The sequence below is a fragment of the Trichomycterus rosablanca genome, chromosome 12 (genome assembly GCF_030014385.1).
Source record: "Trichomycterus rosablanca isolate fTriRos1 chromosome 12, fTriRos1.hap1, whole genome shotgun sequence".
Lineage (NCBI taxonomy): Eukaryota > Metazoa > Chordata > Actinopteri > Siluriformes > Trichomycteridae > Trichomycterus > Trichomycterus rosablanca.
In genome coordinates, this window is record NC_085999.1 from 746564 (window position 1) to 766658 (window position 20095).

A 20095-nucleotide genomic window follows, 5' to 3' on the forward strand; every position below is an offset into this window, starting at 1 on the left:
AAAATACATTTTGTTATTTTTAGATATATTAAGGTCTTGTGTGATAATTTGAAGGTATTTGTGATTTGTGTGTGTGTTCATGTGTGTGTACTTATTTTCCTCATGTTTACGCAGGGAAGAGGTTTAAAATGCAAACAGAGGAAGTCGTGGTTAAACGGGATAACCGTCTTAATAATTCACTGGGTAAGTAAAAATAAATTCTTACTAAAACACTAAAATCTATGAATGCTTTAATGTCCTTATCCAGTCCAGGGTATTAGCATTTAGCGTCATATCAGCGTTAGCATTTCTATTAATGAGACTTTTTAATGCGTCGGGAACTGAGGACACTGTTTGTTGCAGTGATTCTAGTGGATCTGGACTGTAGGCAGGCTGGTCAAGCACACGCACTCTGTGTCTAGGAAACCGCACTGTTGTAGTGCAGACAGAATGAGGCCTGGTATCACCGTGCTAAAATAACTACGGACTTCCCAAGAAAAGATGCCTTGATGGTAGCTTGTGTCTTTGTTAAATCCCAACACCCTTCTCCACTTCAACATTCTGTAACTTTTATTGGAATGTGTTGCAGGCTTCAAATTCAAGGTTTGGGTTTCAATAATTTGGTCAAAGAAAAGAAACCATTGCAGAAAATGATTTAAAGTGTAGTACTGTCATGATATGTGTGCTGTGACAAATTATTGACCTCTTGTCTTATATTACATTATATTACACTTTTTAAAAGGTGCAAAAATAATATATAGAATAAAACAAAAATTTCTTTTTACGATAATGTGTTCCATACAAGTGTTTGCAAAGCTTTGACCTTCAGCTGCAGTAGCCAGTGTACAAATGAAAATCTGATATGCTGTGTAAACAACCACGTTATCTACATTTCAACAGATCTCAAGACCTCATCCACCATGGCCAAACTGGAAGAATGGGTATCTCATCCTAAAAACAACCAGAAACTGATTGATGACCTGGAGAAGAAGCTCGATCATGGTGAAATGGAGGGTCTGAAGGATTATCTGAAGGATAAAAAACTAAAAAAGAGTCTGTGTCTCACTGCTAAAGAGATCAATGAGATCAGAAAGAGAAATGATCTTTGTTCGTTTCTTAAAGAGATTAAAGCAGCCACATTTCTCGGCCACTTTTTTGAGAAGGTCAGAAGTAAAGCCTCAACAGCCAAGAAAAACCCTGAACAAGACAGGGATACTGACGACTCCACAAAACATAAGGCAAAGTTAAGTTTTAATGCAGATCAGATTCAACAAGCTCAACAAGTCAGAACCAGCGGAGCAACTGAGGAATCTAAAGAAAAGCAGGAAATGAACGACACAGTGCAAAATTCTGACCAAGCCTACTGTCCTCCTCAAACAAAGCTTGAAGATGTTCCCCCTAATAGTTTGAGACAAGACATTCAACTACAGTCTGAGAACAGTGGACAGCTTGAAGACACACAAATGAACACGGGTGAAGAGCTTAAGAAAGATAGCTTCTGCAGCACATCTTCATCAAAGAACCCAGAATTAAAAAAAAAGAAGAGGAGGAACGTGGAAGGACAGCCGAACAGAAAAATCGAGCAGTCCAGCGCTGTGCTTCGTGACTGGTTAATGAATCAATGTGGTGGCAGTGAGGAGGAGTTCAAGAAATTATTCGACCGTATCTCAGTAAAAAACATAGTAGAACACAGTGAGTACCCGTTCTTCATAGCTGAAAACGTCATGGTGTTTGAGAACCCACAAATGAGTGAAGAACAGATCATCGTCGTAAAGGATGAGAAGAAGAACGCCAAGGAGACGACAAGTCTGATCCATTATCAGATGTTTGTGTGTGACATTCTGAAAACTGTCCTCTTAGGTTCTAAAGAGTCCAAAGAGCAGCAGATCAGCTTCGATGAGTCCAAGGTTCATGTAAAATGCTGCCTGAGGAGCATCCTGGAGGTGTTTGTTCCTGCTCTCGCGGTGTTTAAAAATATTCAGAGAAAAGAAAGGCTGGACTCGTATCTGAAAACGATCGAAGGGTTTAAAGAAAATCCTCGTTAGTGTATTTGTGGAGGATCAGAGAACAGCACATGGAACAGGAGTCTTTTGCCAAGGTTGCAAACCCAAACTGTCATCTTACGCTGGGAAAATACGTCCATTAGTTCTGATATAATTCAATCTTTAACGTTCACAGCTTCACACTGCAGCCCTGATCATGAATGTTTTTTAATTTGTGCTGAAAATACCCAAAAAAATAAACATTTACTGTTTTTATTGATTTTATTAATTTTTAAAACAATACCAGAGCTGTGGAATGTCTTCTCTTTTTGAATATTTGTCACACAGAAGTTTCAAATCAAACTACTTTTAATATCAGACAGACTGGAGTAATCATTCCAACCTTCTGAGACCGCATTCCAACAGAAGAACATCGTTTTTTTAATCACACACGACTCCTACATACAGGAGCAGCAGAAAGAAGAAAAGAAATCTCATTGTTTAGGGTTTTTTAGGTTTGATAGGACAGTGGTAGCTCAGTAGTAAAGATACTACACAGTTAATCAAAAGGTCGCTGGTTTAAGCCCCACCACTGCCAAGCCGCCACTGTGTGCTTCGGTGTCCTGCACAGAAAACTGAAGCTGAACATTTTAAAGTTTATGTTCCACTAATTCGGTCACTGTATAAGGTCAGCTGTATATATTAATAAAATACCAAGAATAAAACTGAGCATTTTATTTGGATTTGATCGGTGTGTTTTCTTCTGAAAGCTTTATCACTCGTGTCATGATATGATTCCAGTAGTTTTCAGTAGTTGTGGACTTTGCCTCATTATGACGTCCACACACTTTATTATTCCAACCCCAGTGAGGGTCACAAGAACCTCGGTAAACTAACACAGAGCTCCACAATCCAACCACCACAAAGGTAAGTGAAGATTTACCACAAACAACAGCTTCTAAAATCAGAACTTTGTGCTTTTAAAGCGCTACAGGTTTAATAATGAAGTTTATTTTAGGTTTACTTACTTACATCAGGTAGAAAGGAAAATAACAATTCTGTATAGTTTGGAAATACAATTAGCTGGAAAACTTCACTTTCACTGTTAATCTTTTTTTTTAAGTTTTTGTGTTGATTCTGTCGCCAATGTGTAAATAAAACAAATAAAAAGAATGTGGACGTCTGAAACTAATTATTGACTTTTTTGACGTTAAATAGATTTGAAAATAGTAAAACTTTAAAGCAGGGGTGGGGAGATAAATAATTACATATCTGGTCACGGGCCTTTATTCTACAATGATGCAACAAATAATACAGGCTTTATAAATACATGATGCTGATGGTAGTGTTTATATTTGATCTCAGACTTACCTTATCATAATTTCATCGTGACGGTTGTGAATGTTTGGTTTTGACCAACTGTGGATATCTGGGTGCAATGACGTCGTAGCAACACGTAACTGGTTCTCCAACCTGTTAGTCTTGAACACAGTTGGTTTTTTGTGAGTGACAGCCTTGAGAAGAACTGTTCACAGTGGTATGTGGTTCCAAACAGTGATGCCATCTTAAGTGCTGTTTTCTTAAATTTGAAATTCCTGAGCACTTATGTTTTGCTTGTACATGTAGAATTCTAGCAGGTCCATGTTGCTGTGCCTGGCATGTAACTGACAGTTATTTTGAAGTTCAGTGACCTCTAGCTGCATGCACTCTGGTACATCAGCTGCATTTACATTGAATGGTGTTGCAAAAACGTTAAGATCTTGTTCTTTTGCTTTTACTTCTTGAAATCGTTGGGAAAACACCTGTAGCAAATGAGCACATTCCTTTGCATATTCTGTTGTTCTCTCAGGCACAGGATTGATCATGAAGAGTAGGGAGATGCCCAGTGTTTCCCTTTTCGAGTTGCATTTGCCACACCTTTAATTTGGCTTCAAATGACTTTACATGAGAAAGGAGTGTGACCAGAAGCCAGACAAATAGCTTGTGATGTCAACCATGAATGCCAAATCACAGGGCCACTTGACATCACATATTTCCACATATTTCCTTTTGATTTCCATATAACTTTTCACAGCATCTCTGAGTTCATAAAATTGCTTCAACATGTTCGCCCTGCTTAGCCATCGCACCTCACAGTAGTAAACCAAATCTTCATAGTCTGTTTTTAGGCTTTTCAAGAATTCCTTAAATTGTCCGTTATTTAGCCCTCTACTATTAATGAAGTTCACACAGGAAACAACCGTCACCATCACATGATAAAATAAAGTAAAATCCTCTCTTGTCTCAAAATCCGCCATAATTCCACGTACAAAAATTGCCAATTGGCTGGTATTTGTTACGTCTGTTGTCTCGTCTAAAGCCAGCGAGTAAAACTCGAAATCTGTGATAGAATCTTTCAGAGAGTTTTTATCCTCTGCTGTATCACCGATATGGTCAGACACTGTCCGACGGGAAAGGCTGATGTTCTGAAACTGTTTTAACTTTTCTGGAACTAATATTTTAGCACTCCTTCATAAACTCGCCATCAGAATAAGGCTTCAGTCGTTTTGCGATCAGTTCACCCAGCACATAACTCACATAAGTGAACTTGAACTTGAACCTCAGTCAGACTGTCCAGTTCCTTTCTGAGTCGTGTGAAAGATGTTTGCTGTGCAATGGAATTATTTTTGAGCACCTTTATTTTCTCCGCTTGTCCTTGTCCTTGCAGAGTGGTAATACTTTGCATGTTTGGTGGCATGATGTCTTTCAATATTATTTTTCTTGAAAACAGCGAGAGATTCTCCACAAATTAAACATACTGGCGTTCCTTTCACTTCAACAAAAAAGAAATCCACTGTCCATTTTAATCTGAAAGACGCAACATTCATCATCAACTTACCTGCGCTTCGACATTTTTACAAGCTTGAACAGACCTCGTCACCAGAAAGATGCGGCTGACTGGATATGGCAGGCCTTTCTAACATTAAATGGCTTTCATCTGATTATCTGTAATGAGTTTTGACTAGTAACAATTACATTTTGACGATCCAGAATGGCAATTCAAGACATCTGCATTTACAATCTGACTAGTAAGAAGAACTATTCAAGATATCTTCAAGTACATTTTAAAGGGTCTTTAAAGATATCTCAAATGACGATACTGGATTTGTCATTTGAGGGGTTACACATTCGTAATTACAATTCAAGATATCTCTAACGTAATTATAACTAGTCAAAATGACATTTTCAGATATCTGAATTATAGAAATTTTGTGCATTAGGCTCCTTTGTGATGCCACTGAGCCGTCCAGACTGTTGCCTGCTGAATTTTGGGATTGGGACTGCGGTAAAGTTAGTTTAAGGCTACATACTACAAAAACTATACATGTATTTATTTAAAGAAAAAATTAAACCAATGATCGAGCTCCCACTTCAGCTAACGCGTTACAGACCGTCATAAAATTAACAGAGAAACGTAGGAAACATTTACTCTGCACTTATTACAGAGAAATAAATCCATTAAAGTCTTGTAATGTATTGATGAATTAATGTCAAACTATTTTTATACAAACACATTAATGTTTCTCATCTACTACAAACCCTATATTTTTTTTAAGTTAATATTTATTTTATATTAATTTTAAATGAAGATCAGTAAAACTGTGATAATTTTATATTATCTTAAATCTATAAATGTCTCAAGAAATGTTTAGCATTCTCATATGCAAACAATCAACGTTCATCACCTTTAAAGTCTGATATGGTTTGATGAATTAATGCCAAACTATTTTTATAAACACACATTAATGTCCCTCACATCCTACAAACCTTGTTTTATAGAAACTACTTTTATATTTTATTTTAATTTATAGTTACGATCAATAAATCCATAATACTTTTATAATGGAGATAAATAAATCTATTAAAGTCTGATATGATCACAGATCACACATTCATTTCTCTCACCTACTACAAACCTTATTTTTTAAATGCATTTTATATATTTATTTACAGTGAAGATTAATAAATGTGATAATTGTACAGTGCTCATAAATAAATCTTTTAAAACCTTGTGTGAATTTTTTTATTGATGAAAAACCATTTTATACATGTTGCCTAATTCCTGTCGAGCACGAGCTGCAGCACTAAAAATGAGAATGTAAGTTCGACTGGCCTGACATCACATGCAGACCACTGATTAGCAAATGCAAACAATGCCAAAATGCTTCATAAACTTGGCACTAAAATGCTACGTAACTCTGGGACAGAATGATCATTCAAGATATCTACAAACACGTTCTGACTATTCAGAATGATAATTCAAGATAACAGATACACAAGATTGTTGTTTTTTATGTACCATGGATTCAGAAGTTTTCAGTGCAGGTCCCAAGTCTGGGTAGAACTAGGAGGGTTATGTCAGTATTTGAGAAAAACATTTCTTTTATTTATTCTGTGTGGAAACTGATCAAATCCTTAAATTTTCTTCACAGATCTTTATATTTTATCAACAAAAGAAAGAGACACCGGATTCATACTGATTAGGCTATGACTGCAATAAGTAAGTTCTAAAATATTATAAATAATATCTGGACTTCTGTCGTGGCTCAAAACCTCAAAACTTCATTAAGAATTGCAAGTCAAAAAGAATATTTTTCAATGTTGTTTCATTAACTAAAATCATTCAGTGTGACTAACGTACAGCAACTGAGGCTATTAAAATGTTTTTACAGCACTGTAGGTGTAAATGTACATTAGGAACATTAAATCCATACTGTTTGCTTTAGTCTTTTTTTATTTATTTTATGTTTTGTATTGATGGTTTTTCACTACTTGAAAATTGTCTAAATTTGAAACAGATCTCAGGACTGTATCCACCACTGCCAAACTGGAAGACTAAGTCTCTGATCTCAAAGCCAGAAACTGATTGATGACCTGGAGAAGAAGCTCGCTCAGGGTGAGGAGGGTCTGGAGGATTATCTGAAGGACAAGAAGCTGAAAAAGAGTCTGTGTATTACTGCTGATGATGTTGATAAGATTAGAAACATTGATGAACTTGGGTGGTTCCTTGATGTAATGAACGACTCGGAAGTCCCTAAAAGTTTACTGGATTTGTTTTTTTCAGAGGAACACAGACTACAACCCATCGAATCATTTACAGGCGTGTGAGGTGGGAGAAGAACCCTCAGCCAGTACTTCTGCACCTTCAGCTACAAACAAGGACAATGAAAAGCTTAGAAGAAAGGAAGCGCAGGACCGAGTTCTTCTGGGTTGGGCAATGAAACAATGGGATGGGAGTGAGAAAGAGTTAAACAAGGTTCTTAAGAACATCTCAATTAAAAACGTGGTAGAACACAGTGAGTACCCTTTTCTTGTAGCTGAAAATGTCATGGTGTACAACAAATCACTAACTCAAGAACAAAAAAACCTCATCACGTACAAGAGGGTACAAATTGACGAACGCAAAATCCTGGTCCTCACTGATAAGAAGAGAAACTCGGTAAATATGACGAATCTGCTTCATTATCAGATGTTTGTGAGCAACATTCACACAACATTCCTGTTAAGTTCTGAAGAACCTAAAGAGCAGCACATCAAGTATAACGAGACTCTGGTTCCTACCAGTCTGTGTCTGAGGTGCATTTCAGAGGTTTTCCTCCCCGCTCTGGCCGGAAAAGAGAAGTTTTTACATCTGAAAACAAACGAGTAATAATAAACCTCAGTGATCTTAGTTAATCTCAGTGCACGTGGAACATCATTCTGTCCACTCATTTATGTTTTATAGAATAAAAGTTCATTTTCTGATTGTGACCTGCAGCAAATGTACTATCTTCAAAATGCTTTGCTGAATTTTACTTTTAGTGAAGATGTTCTCTACATTACTGTTTATCACCTATGTAACATGATTTATGTGCAAAAATGATAAATGTGATATTTTCTTTTGTCTTCTTACAATAAAGTAAAAACACACCGCTCATTATTTACCTGTTCTTGTTGTTGAGAGAAAAGTGGACAGTTCTGGAAAACTTAACATGATTAAAGCACAAAGCTAGTCAAAAATACACCAGTGTGTTTTTTAAAGCTTTACCACTCATGTTGAACCAGGGTTCCTGTGGTTGTGTGAACCTCACTGTGGTTCGATTTAAATAAGGGTGTGGATAATAGAATAAGGAAGAGTTACTTCGGAGCTCTACAATCCAGCCACTTGAAAGGTAAATGAAGATTTACCACAAACAACAGCTTCTAAAATCAGAACTTTGCAGGTTTAATAATAAAGATTATTTTAGTGTTTTAAGTTTACCTACTTTCATCAGACGGAAAGTAAAAACTCTGTTTAGTCAAGAAATATGATTAGCTGTAATATTTACAGTTTTATGTTTATACTTTCCATCTTTAAGTTTTTTGGTTCACACTACACGACTTTTGCCCTGATTTTCGTTCGCCGACTGGTCAGCGCTCGGGAGCAACTCGCAATCGCCAAAGTGAGATTTCTAGTACGTCAGATATCTGGATCTGAGTCGCCCGACTGGCAATGAGTTCTATGTCGAACAGCCAACAGCCACTGTCCCACTCTCTAGGGACAGTGGGAGCCTAGTGGGTAGAGCTTTGGGCTATCAACCGGAGGATTAATGGTTCAAATCCAGGCTCTGCTATGAAGCCTCTGTTGGGTCCTTGAGCAAGGCCCTTAACCCTGTCTGCTCCAGGGGCGCCGTACGATGGCTGACCCTGCGCTCTGACCCCAACTTCCAAACAAGCTGGGATATGCGAAGAAAGAATTTAATTGTACTGTACACCTGTATATGTATGTATGACAAATAAAGTATATCTTCTTCTATATCTTCAGTGAGAACATAAGATACGGTGTGAGGGGAAACGCAGGGGAGGAGTGTAAACAGGTGGTACAGGGTTGTAATATAGTTTATATCAGAATACATCAGCACACACACACAAGTTTTACAGTATTTCTGACCTGATCGTTCTCTACAAAACACCCACGCTGCATTGTTAAAATATTTATTAACCTCCAACTCACTACAGAACAATCCAAGCTGCTCGCGTTGCCAAATCCACTCAGATTAATTTATCTTATTCATTTATCTCTCGCTACTTGTTGACGTGCATTTTTGGACGTGGTATCATTAAACCCCTCATCACTTCTCACGACAGAAAGTAGTTTGGGAGACCAGAGAAGCTCGCCTGCGATTTCAGTTGGTGATAGGTGGTGAAGTGTGAAACCAGCTATCACTCATCAGTTGTGTAGTGTGAAACAAGGTTATAACAGTTTTGGATTTTTTTGATAGCTCAGTGGTTAAGGTACTGGACTAGTAAGCACAAGGTTGCCGGTTCAAGCCCCGCCACCACCAAGTTGTCACCGTTGGGTCCCTGAGCAAGGCCCTTAACCCTCAATTGCTCATTGTGTTCAGCTCATTGTGTAAGTCGCTTTGGATAAAAGCGTCTGCTAAATGCTGAAAATGTAAATGTTTTAGAGTGGGTTTGCTAGGTTTTTATTAGTTATTATTTTTTAATGCTTAGTTTTAGTTTAGTTTTCATTTGTTCTAGTATTAGTTTTAGTTTTTTCATACTTTGGGTTATTTTTCAGGTGCAGGATTCAAAAAGGTCAGAGTAAGTATTGTGTAATAAAAACTCAACAAAAGATACCATTTAAAAAATGTATTCAATTACTGTTGAACAACCAACTGTCCACAAAAACTGTAACAGTCCACAAGATAGCAGCCTTAAGTGCAAAATGTGTGTAACACTGCTGCTGAAAATAGTCAATAGACTAAGGACACACATGAACATAATAATATAAACTTATTCATGAGACACATCAGGGAGCTCAGTCTGAGAAAAACAAACTCAAAAACACAATGAACCAACAGCTTTTTGGCATATCAGTGCAGTAGAACTAACAATACTGCGTTAAGGGGTTTGAAATTGGAACCACAATGCGAACTCAACCACAGAGACTGAAACAGGGTTTAAATGGTTTATTAAGCATCACAGTCCAAACAGAGAACCAGGGAACGAGGGTGAAGGCGAGGGTACCAGGGGGTTGAAGGGTGACAGGGACCCCAGGTGGCAGGTGGATGAGAGATCCAGGGACCAGGCAGAGAAGGCAGGAACACAGGAACACAGGAACAGATAGCAGGTGCAAAGGGAACCAGGCAGTGTGCAGGGCAAACAGCAACTGACAATCTGGTCATGACTGGGAAGAAACCAAGGGTTTAAAACAGTAGGCTGATGAGGAGTAGATTGGAGACAGGTGTGCCTAATTAGGCAAAGGAGCGATCTATTGGCTGGAAAATGGAGGTGAAGTACCTCCAGCCACCACCAGATGTCGCCAAACTGCCCACAAAGGGAGTCTAGTGAACAACAGCCCCTGAGAAACTCCTAACATACTGTACCTCGCATGTTGTATATAACATCAGAAAGAAAGAGAGAGAGAGAGAGAGAGAGAGAGAGAGAGAGATATGGGTGTACTTCAGTCAATCAACAATTTCTTGTTGATTTTGAGGAAAACATGCTGCTCCAGAGATGTGCTTGTTCTGTTTCCACTACAAGACACTTGCAGTCATATTCAAAGAAATCCCATATAGGACTCTGGTGCTTTCTCCCAACTTCTGCTGTCATCATTTTGCAGGCTAGCGGGGTGAGAAGAAACGGACTGTAAACAAGAAGTGCCGTCAGGGACCATGAGGTACTGTACGGTGCCGGCAGCTAACATAAAACTGCTCGAGTGGAAAAAATCGATTTCTACGACGGCGTTTTAGGGCCACTGTAAAAATATTTTTAGGTTTCGATTTTGAGATTAAAGTCAAAATATTATGAGATTAAAGTCGAAATGATTATGAGAATAAAGTGGAAATATTATGGTTATAGAGTGTGCAGCCATCGTAGGTTTGTCAGTTCAGAGAAGCTCGGGTCTCAGTACCTGGATCGGCACGCAAACACTGAGGGCCGCTTACAATGCATACCTGTCAAGTTTTGGATTTAAAAATAAGGGAAATTTTCCGCCGCGCGCTTTGAGTCGTCCCACCAGCCCAACCGAGGTTCAGTATCCCTTACATTTTAAGACAGGTTTACAAGAAATCTAAAATAACCACCTGTGAACCACTTACAAACTACAATTAGATGATCAGAATCTGATAGGCCTACCTTTGCATAACTCTGCCCCATCCTGCTCCTCTTTAGAAAGGTAAATTCGATGTCCCGTTTCTCTAGATATTTACATGCAGTCTTTACTTTTTTGGCAGGAATGCCCTCTCTCTCCTTGCATCCATCCATCTCTCCCTGTTCCAGGTTTGTTCCCGCTGTCCACACTTGCAGCAGCCTGGGTGGCAGTTCTCGCGAGGTTAGTGACTATTCTGCCCCTGCTCGTGTGTGTGGCTACAAGTTCGACAGATAGATAACAGTTTCCCAAGAAAAGAAACTGTAAACTGTAAAGCAGACATACAAAATGTGTCTTAGTTACATTTGTTTCCTGAGTGCATTTACGTGACACTGTACATTAAAATAAATAGAACCGAATAATTAGCTTAAAGCTAACTTTTATAGAAAAAACCATATAGATGCTAGCGGTTAGCATTTACAAATTACTCAAGTGATTTAGAACTTATTTTCATACATTAACCAAGGTTTACATCAGAGATAGTCTAAAAATAAAGTTATACAGTAACTAAACATAAAAATACTCACAGGCAAATGTTTTCCTGGCCATATAATGCCGAGTAAGAAAACCGCAACTGATTAGTTACCTCATACAGTCCAAACTACCCACTGGAACAGTAAAGGCACAAATGAACGCCAGGGGAATCACTTTGCCCAATGTAAATAACAGAACATCACAGTGACATTTCAGTTTGGAGAGGCACAGGAGTGTTTTTTGAAATTATAGTATAATACGGGAAATTTACGGGAAAATACTAATACGGGAGGACGGCGGGAAAGAGGGGTAAAATACGGTAGTTTCCCGGCCAAAACGGGAGACTTGACAGGTATGTACAATGAGTGTTATTGTACGTAGTTATCCAGTAACCCGTGATTATTTTTGGGTGGCTGTTTGTATTGTACACTTCCACCCACATGACATGAAGACTATACATATCAATGCAATCATTTATAGCGACGCCATACAGCTTTAGTTTATTGTACGAGTCCATGAGGCTCGGTTGAGGTACCAGCAACGACGCAGACGTGAGTGCACCGGTGCTGCATGTTCTTCTAAATAAACCCAGTTTATCGCAAAGCCGTTTCAGTGTCCTTACACTACTAACACGCTGGTGCTGATGTGCAGGAGATTGAGGATTTCTTTATTTGTGAAACTGATATGAAAGTATAACAAATCATGAACATCCTGTATTATTTCAACACAAGGAGGTTGCTATGGCTATAATGTTTTGACTTTAATCTCGTAATATTTTGACTTTATTCTCAAAATCAAAACTTAAAAAAAACAAAAATAATTTAAGTGGCCCTAACACGCCGTCGTAGATTTCATATCAGTTCACAAGGCTTATAAATAAATTGACAAACACGAAAACAAAGGTTATTCTATCTATAACTTTAGTACATTTTGGTTAGTTTTGTAAACGCATAATACAGTTCCAGTTAGTTATTGTTTTTCTTTTAATTACCGTTTTTATTTATCTCAGTTAACGAAAATGTTTTTTCAATTTCAGTTTTCGTTATTTCATTCATTTTTGTTAACGATAACAACCCTGGTTACTCGTTACTCAAGATTCATCAGTTCAAGTTTAATATCTGCTGGAGTTTTTAAACACCGTGTCCACTCACTGTCCACTCTATTAGACACTCCTACCTAGTCGGTCCACCTTGTAGATGTAAAGTCAGAGACGATCGCTCATCTATTGCTGCTGTTTGAGTCGGTCATCTTCTAGACCTTCATCAGTGGTTGTAACTGTCTCAAAGACATGTTTAGTTTTATGTTTAATGTTTGTTTCATAATTGTATAAATTACTAATGTGTGATGTAAGTGTAAAAAGAAGTTAAAAGTTTTTGTGTAAAAAGGTACCCCTTTGAAATCATTTGGGGATAAAAGTTAGTGAAACTGTTTGTTAATGTCAAGTGTAATGAGTCACATGACCTGAGTTATAACCGTGGCATTGTGGGTCAGACACATGGCTCCAACTAACTTAATTCTGCACATGGTTTAAGAGGCACACACGGTCATTATATTTAATATATTGTTGTATTTGTACATAATGTTGTGTTTGTGTATTTTTATGGACAATGATAAACATTTTTGAGCAACTTTACTTGGTTTCACATTTGGTTATGCTCGTGTGGAAAGGTCTAATCAATGGACGCTAATTTAAAAGACTTTAAAGGACTCAAATGCATGTGAACTTTATAAGTATTTTTATTTCTGTGTAGTTTGCACGGTGTTTGCTGAAGAGAGAGCGCGAGAGAAAGAGAGAGAGAGAGAGAGAGAGAGAGAAATAAAAAATCTTCAAAAAACATCTGTACGAAGCGTGGCCATTCTTTCATTAAACCGGTGCAGCTACAGTGGTCACAGGACGCTGCCTGGATATTTTTGGTTGGTGGACGATTCTCAGTCCAGCAGTGACAGTGAGGTGTTTAAAAACTCCAGCAGCGCTGCTGTGTCTGATCCACTCATACCAGCACAACACACACTAACACACCACCACCATGTCAGTGTCACTGCAGTGCTGAGAATCATCCACCACCTAAATAATACCTGCTCTGTGGTGGTCCTGTGGGGGTCCTGACCATTGAAGAACAGCATGAAAGGGGGTAACAAAGCATGTAGAGAAACAGATGTACTACAGTCAGTAATTGTAGAACTACAAAGTGCTTCTATATGGTTAGTGGAGCTGATAACATGGACAGTGAGTGTTATGGCTGGTCGGTGTACATGTATATAAAAATAAGGAAAGGTAGATGTTACTTTAAATGCTTTTAATCGAAAGCAGCAAGGTGGTGCAGCTGGAAGTTTTGCATGTTCTTACACGTTTCCTCTGAATCGCGTTTCTCTTTCCCTTTCAAAAACCTACAGAAAGTGAACTGGTTGTAATAAAGGATTCAGTGATTCAGGTTTGAGTAAATGTGTCTGAACCTGCACTGCTCTGGCCCGGGGGTTTCTGTGGTACCAGACCAACAGCCACATTAATGAGGATGAAGGAATAAATGCTGAAATAAATCAATTCATGCTGTTAATTGACAATAAAACTAATAAATCATGTGTGTTGTTATGATCAGGGCTTTAAAGTCAGGATTATTTACATTTCGGTTATATTATTTATCTCAGAAACTTAATATTCTCTCAGTTTCACTGTGACTTCCTTTTAGGGTTGCCAGATTCCTTTTAGAAATCCCACCCATTTACCTTAAATTTATTTGATGACTAAATAGTTTCAGTATATAAGGAATCAAACGTGATTACAACTGATACAACTAAGTGTTAATAAAACTAAAAAATGAAACACAGAAACCATATCCAGGGTGCACAGGTGGCGCAGCGGGATATTCCACTAGCGCACCAGCCCTGGGATTCTGGATTGTCAGAGTTAGAATCTCAGCTGTGCTACCTACCGGTCGGCTGGGCGCCTCCTAACAGGCACAACTAACAGCGCCTGCAACAGACAAAATTGCCAACTAGTCTGCTGGGTGGGAAAAGAACGGACTAAAAAGTGGGCGCCGTGTAAGGACCCTGGTTAGTACCCTGAGGGGCCTGTACAGAAGTGGAGGAACGTGGAGATCAGCGCTTGACTCACGATGATCCACCGAAGTACAGGCGACTACAGAGGGGTCGATAGATGGTGCAGACATCAAAGGGAGCATGGGGCAGACGAGTATACCCTCCTCAGATGCCATTGTGATCCCCACTAATTGGCTACGCTACAAATTGGGAGAAAAGACAGAAAATGCAGAAATAAAAATGGAAATCTCAAATCCGTAACATAATGAAGTCAACAAGGTCATGTGACGTGGAAAGTTGGCTAGTGGAATCCATAAATAAGCACATTTCAGCTATGCAAATAAACCACAGCTTACACGGGACATTGAACACCAACTCTCATGTTTTGAAAACAAAAACAGATCATATTTAAAGATAATGTTGATGTCCTGTTATACACAGCCACCAACATCAGAAACCAGCACAAAATAATTCTGCTCCAAATTTCCCCAACCAACAACTGGGCGGGATAACAGCAGAACTGGCAACCCGGCTCTGTTATCTATTTCCTTATAGTGAAAGCGCCTCTCTGGGACAGCCGGGTTTCAAGCGCGACATTAGGAATACAACGGTGAGTTACTGCAGAATAAAACTTTATAAGTGTGAGATGTATTTATTATTATTGTTATTAAGTAAGATATAATGATCATTTACATAATTCATGTTTATGCAGCAACACATGGACATTAGAACAGTTTCATATTGGACCAGCACTTCACCACACTGCGGTGATTTGTGTGGGGTTAAATATTAAATGTGCTAAAGTTAATAACGTGTTTTGGTAAATAATAATAATCATAATAAATAAAAGATATTTGAGGACGCTGATTTTTTAGCGATAGTACGCAAAAAGCTAAACTGCGCATGCGCAAGTCACTGTGCCTTAAACTACTGTCAGCTCCAATAGTGACTGATTTTATACTGATTACTTTCATAATTACTTTAAAATAACCTTTATAGGTACAGTACTTTAACCTTTATACGTCATCGTGTATAATAGTTTAAAAAAACATTTTTTATAGACTTTTGAAAACACATTTCAATACCTGCATCACTGACCAACACTAAAATCCTAGTGTTCCAAAATTAATCAACATTTAAACACCTAAAATTCTAGTGTTCCAAAATTAATCAACTTTTAAATATCTTTGATTCTTTGATTCTAAAGTATAAACAAGTACAAACTCTCCTCTTCTGCTGCTTTTCTTTATGTACTGCTCATAAATGCTTGTTTAGTATATATTTTTTTATTTGCAAGTGTTAAAGAACATACAAAAGACACATTAAAATGAAAATAGTTTTATTGATCGATGTAATTAATATACTGGTAAGTAATATTGGTAAACGCACAAAACACTGTTCTTACTTTAATCTTCTACTAGTCCAGCTTTACCTCCACAGTTGCTATTATTAGTGATTTGATGCAAGTACCTGTGATTATTAACTAAGTACTAATAACTATTACTTATCTGTTGGTCTGCATCTTCAACTTTAGGAACAATGGACATAATCAAGACGAATAAACCAAAGCTCATCAGGTGGTTACGCGGGGACGAGTTATTTTTGCAGAATGTTGAGTCCAGGAATCTAATTACTAAGGATGAGTACGATATGGTGAACAGTATCCCAGATCCTAGTCAGAAAATTATAAAAATCTTAGATCTGATGGTGAGAAAGGGTGACGGGATTTGCCGGGCCTTCCTGGAAATGTTGAAAGATAATGAAGTGAATGAATCCAGCCCAGAGCTCAGAGCATGGATAGCTACAGTGAATACCTCCTCATCCGCCTCCTCATCCTCATCCTCCATCCCAGGTACAGATTTTGGTAATATTCGGTAACAGCCATGGTTGGAATTACAAGGTTTATCAGGTTTCAGGCAAAAATTGTTAGCATACATCAATCTAACTAAGAAGCTCAGACAGCATTAAAGTTTATTAAATAAGCTATATAGCTACTTACATTCATATACAGTGGCTTCACTGGCTTACACAACTGCAACCTCAGTAAAGATGCGACCAATAATAATAGTGAAGGTAGGCAGATGAGACGAGACATACTTTATGGGTTGACCCCCCTCTACCCCCACCCCAATTGTCTCAGAATAATTAACATACTGGTAACAGCTTAAAATTAATAATACACTATTATATACTGGCTGGAAGGGCCTGAGCAGAGATAAGCACGAGTGTGGTGGTGCATCGTACTACTGTACAGCATTGGTCACTAAAATATGATCTACGGTCATCAAAAGAAAACAGAACTTGCAACCTATCACAACAGTCAATGTCTACAGCATGAACAAGTACATAAAATCTATTTTAGATAAACCAAAGGCTTATTAAAAACAATTATTGTGGACTGAAGAAGTAAAACTGGAGTGGAACTATGGGCACATTCAATATTTTTTTAATATTTTTCTAATGTGTAGCAACAACATAAAAACCCTCAACACCAATATAAAAATGAATCCAGCTTCCCAAAACTCGCTGGATGAACTGTTTAGTGGTAAATAATGCACTTCAATTATATCGAATGTTATGGCGACTTATTCATCTACATCTTTAAGATCCCTCGTAGAGGACATTAAACAGAGCAGTGCTTTTTGAATCAGACCTACTCATTTCAGTCAGCTGTTTATATTTAGCACTGTTTATAATCTACATAGTGAGGATCCTTCATATTTAATCTTGCTCCTCCATTGTCAGACTGTAGTTTTCTCTCGTCCTGTCCCGTGATTGGCTGTTTACAACAATCACCACACTTCTGTATGTACAAGGAATAGCCGTAGCATTGTGACTCAAGTAGGAACAGCATCCTAGACCATGCAACTGTGTGCACTTATTTCATTTGCTACAAGTGTTATAGTACAAACATAAAAACACAGATTCACATACTCAGATGTTTACAGTAAGAACTGAAAGTCGGTTCCTCTCTTCCTCTCTTCTACCCACTTTTCCTTTCACAGACAGCGAAGAGTTTTTGAGAAAGAACCGAAATAACCTCATTCAGAGAGTGAAAGATGTGACCGAAATCGTTGATCAGCTCAACTTCAGGAGCGAGATGATGGCAAACGTGCAGGCTCAGCCAACAGAACCAATGAAAATGAGAAAAGTTTTGGACTACACCAACAGCAGGACCGCTCGAGAACGTCTGATCGAGGTCTTGATGAAACATGATCCTGATCTGATGGAGGAACTGACCAGCAACTAACAACCTTATTCAGATATTTGAAAATGTTAAGGGCATTTTTATCACATTATTATTATCGGTGCTAATAGGTAGATCAGGTGCATGGTAAAAGTTTACATGGTTTTAGGCTCAGTTATATCAAAATTATTTTTTTTTACTTTTTTTTTTTAATTATTAATTTACTTAATAAACTGGGTGAAATGGTGCATGAAAATCTTCTTATACAGAGAAATTGTATTTTCTTAATTTTATAAAAATTAAATAAATAAATAAAACTCAAATCTTATTTGCCTAAAATAAAGCATTATTGGTTATTGTTGGATGTGTTTGTGTGTTTACATACAAAAAGGGGGGGGGGGGGTCACTTTTCACAAATCTAGCTAAAAACCCAGAGGTATCTCAAATGCTGAACAGGAACAGCTGAGGACATGGATGTCAGGAGCTTCAGTCAGAAGGTTTAGAGGTTCAGTCATTTTAGAGCATGTAAGGTTTACCTAAATCAAATGTTATGGATCTAAATATTGCTCTATTAACTGGTTACCTATTTGTATAGTGACACAAAACATACAACAATGAATGGTTCATTTCCTAAGCACTACACACATAAACACATACTGTATATACAATCATGTATGTATGTCCTATGATCCTGGGTTACACACTAAACTGTTGGCTGTATAGAGCGACCTACCGACCTCTTACATTCAAGAGTTTTACTGGCTCATGCAGAGTAAACAGTACATGCAGTTACACTGTACATCATTTATTTACATATTTAGTATAAAAACTATGATATACAGTTAACATTAAACTCGAGAACTAAAGATAGAGGTAAAAGGCATATACAGAGCTAGATATAACAGGTGGGTTATTCTGTAAACATTGTTCAGTACTGTGAGAGGAGAACAGCAGTAAAGTTACTAGTGCAATATTGTGCAACATGTGGCGCCACATAGTGCACTGTGCAAACACTAGTATAGATGCACCAACAAAGGTCAGTGTGTGCATGGAGTTGAGTTTAATAATGATTCAACAATGACAGGAGGTCAAGAACATGCAAAACTCCACAGGCAGTATGAAGCAAAGTCATGTCACAGTGTGGCACTTTACCAAGCTCGTCATCACACTGCTCTTAACATGGACTCGCATGGTTTTGCATGTGTACCGAATTAGTTCTGAGAATCGATACCAAGGAGTCGATTCTATGATTCAATAAACTAAGTAAAATGAGCTGACCTTTTGGGGTTATTTCATGAAAATGATTAGGCTTAATTAATAAATTAATCTAAAACAATTAGCTTTATCATGGCACTGTAACCGCCCCTTAAAACAGCGGTTGGTTTCATATTCTGATTTCTTTCTTCAATAGCTTTTAAAAGATGCGTCCAAAAAGGATAATCTGTGTAACTGCTCATTGTTGGCAATCAAGACAATCAACTACATCTCAGTTTACTACAGTAATAGATGCTTTTCACAATGTAAACAATAAATTATTACTTTCAATGTGGCGTAACCACTCGGAGAGCTCAGGGAGTCTAAACCAGGGGTCACCAACCTATTCAAGAGAGCTACTTCAAGGGTACTGAATAATACGAAGGGTTTGATACAAACTTCCTGAATAACAAAGTTGCACGGTTCACCTTTAATGACATTATTATTATTATTATTATTATTATTATTATTATTATTATTATTATTATTATTATTCATATATGAAGAGACTGTCTGATCATATGTTAATGATTCCTCAGAAAAATGATTTACCATGGTAGAAAACACAGATTACATTATTTACATTAACAGTATTTATCTCTATTATTCTAAATCTGTTTCAATATTTGAAAGTCTGAGCGATCATCACATCTCTGATATTTTTGTAAATATTGTTCCTGACAGTTTGGTATAAATGAGCACATTTGAAGCATTTTGATCAAAATCACACCATTCTTTGTTCACAAATGATCACTTCTGTAGCATTTTTAGGAAATCATTAACAGTCACATCTTCAAATCATGTCCAGTTTGTACTTATCACTATCTTTACAACATTGTAGAACAAATCATGAACTCAGTCTCATGTTTGTACGTATGATCAGTTATGTAGGATTGAATAAAAGCTGCGATGTACATGGAAGTTTGTGTAACACGTACTGAAGTGGATGAACAGTTGGATATGCGTGTGCAGGTTGTTTGTGGAGCCTGCTCGATATGAAATTTTAACTTTGCACGATACTCTAGTTTCAGT

At 37.7% G+C, this 20095-nt stretch overlaps 2 protein-coding genes and 1 long non-coding RNA gene across 4 annotated transcripts; 2 read left to right on the forward strand and 1 right to left on the reverse strand.

Annotated features, from left to right (window-relative positions):
* Positions 1-2789: 2789 nt before the first annotated feature.
* On the forward strand, positions 2790-7915 carry LOC134324316 (uncharacterized). 2 transcript variants are annotated; one of them, XR_010014168.1, is made up of 4 exons: positions 2790-2888; positions 6434-6501; positions 6800-6945; positions 7066-7915. XR_010014168.1 is itself a non-coding variant. In XM_063006111.1 (2 exons), the coding sequence occupies exons 1-2, from the start codon at positions 6871-6873 to the stop codon at positions 7648-7650; spliced, it is 612 nt and encodes a 203-aa protein (XP_062862181.1). In that variant the 5' UTR covers positions 6537-6870; the 3' UTR covers positions 7651-7915. The 2 variants fall into 2 exon arrangements, 1 of the variants encoding a protein (XP_062862181.1); XM_063006111.1 differs by lacking the exons at positions 2790-2888; positions 6434-6501 and having other exon boundaries at positions 6537-6897.
* Positions 7916-9916: 2001 nt separating this feature from the next.
* LOC134324605 (uncharacterized) lies at positions 9917-11708 on the reverse strand. Its single transcript, XR_010014198.1, has 3 exons — positions 11640-11708; positions 11100-11380; positions 9917-10585 (listed from the first exon to the last, which is right to left on the reverse strand). It is a non-coding gene; the product is annotated as an uncharacterized LOC134324605 (long non-coding RNA).
* A 3468-nt stretch (positions 11709-15176) lies between these two features.
* On the forward strand, positions 15177-18075 carry LOC134324629 (apoptosis-associated speck-like protein containing a CARD). Its single transcript, XM_063006530.1, has 3 exons — positions 15177-15232; positions 16157-16474; positions 17628-18075. Exons 2-3 carry the CDS (start codon positions 16162-16164, stop codon positions 17870-17872), a joined length of 558 nt encoding a protein of 185 aa, XP_062862600.1. The 5' UTR covers positions 15177-15232; positions 16157-16161; the 3' UTR covers positions 17873-18075.
* The last annotated feature ends 2020 nt before the right edge of the window (positions 18076-20095 follow it).

Bases quoted from the DNA above. Each gene is read 5' to 3' on its own strand.
- LOC134324316 (XM_063006111.1), top strand. From the start codon at position 6,871: ATGACCTGGAGAAGAAGCTCGCTCAGG. The intron at 6,898-7,065 runs GTGAGGAGGGTC...TGTTTTTTTCAG, and splicing joins GGAGAAGAAGCTCGCTCAGG to AGGAACACAGACTACAACCC.
- LOC134324629 (XM_063006530.1), top strand. From the start codon at position 16,162: ATGGACATAATCAAGACGAATAAACCAAAGCTCATCAGGTGGTTACGC. The intron at 16,475-17,627 runs GTACAGATTTTG...TTCCTTTCACAG, and splicing joins ATCCTCATCCTCCATCCCAG to ACAGCGAAGAGTTTTTGAGA.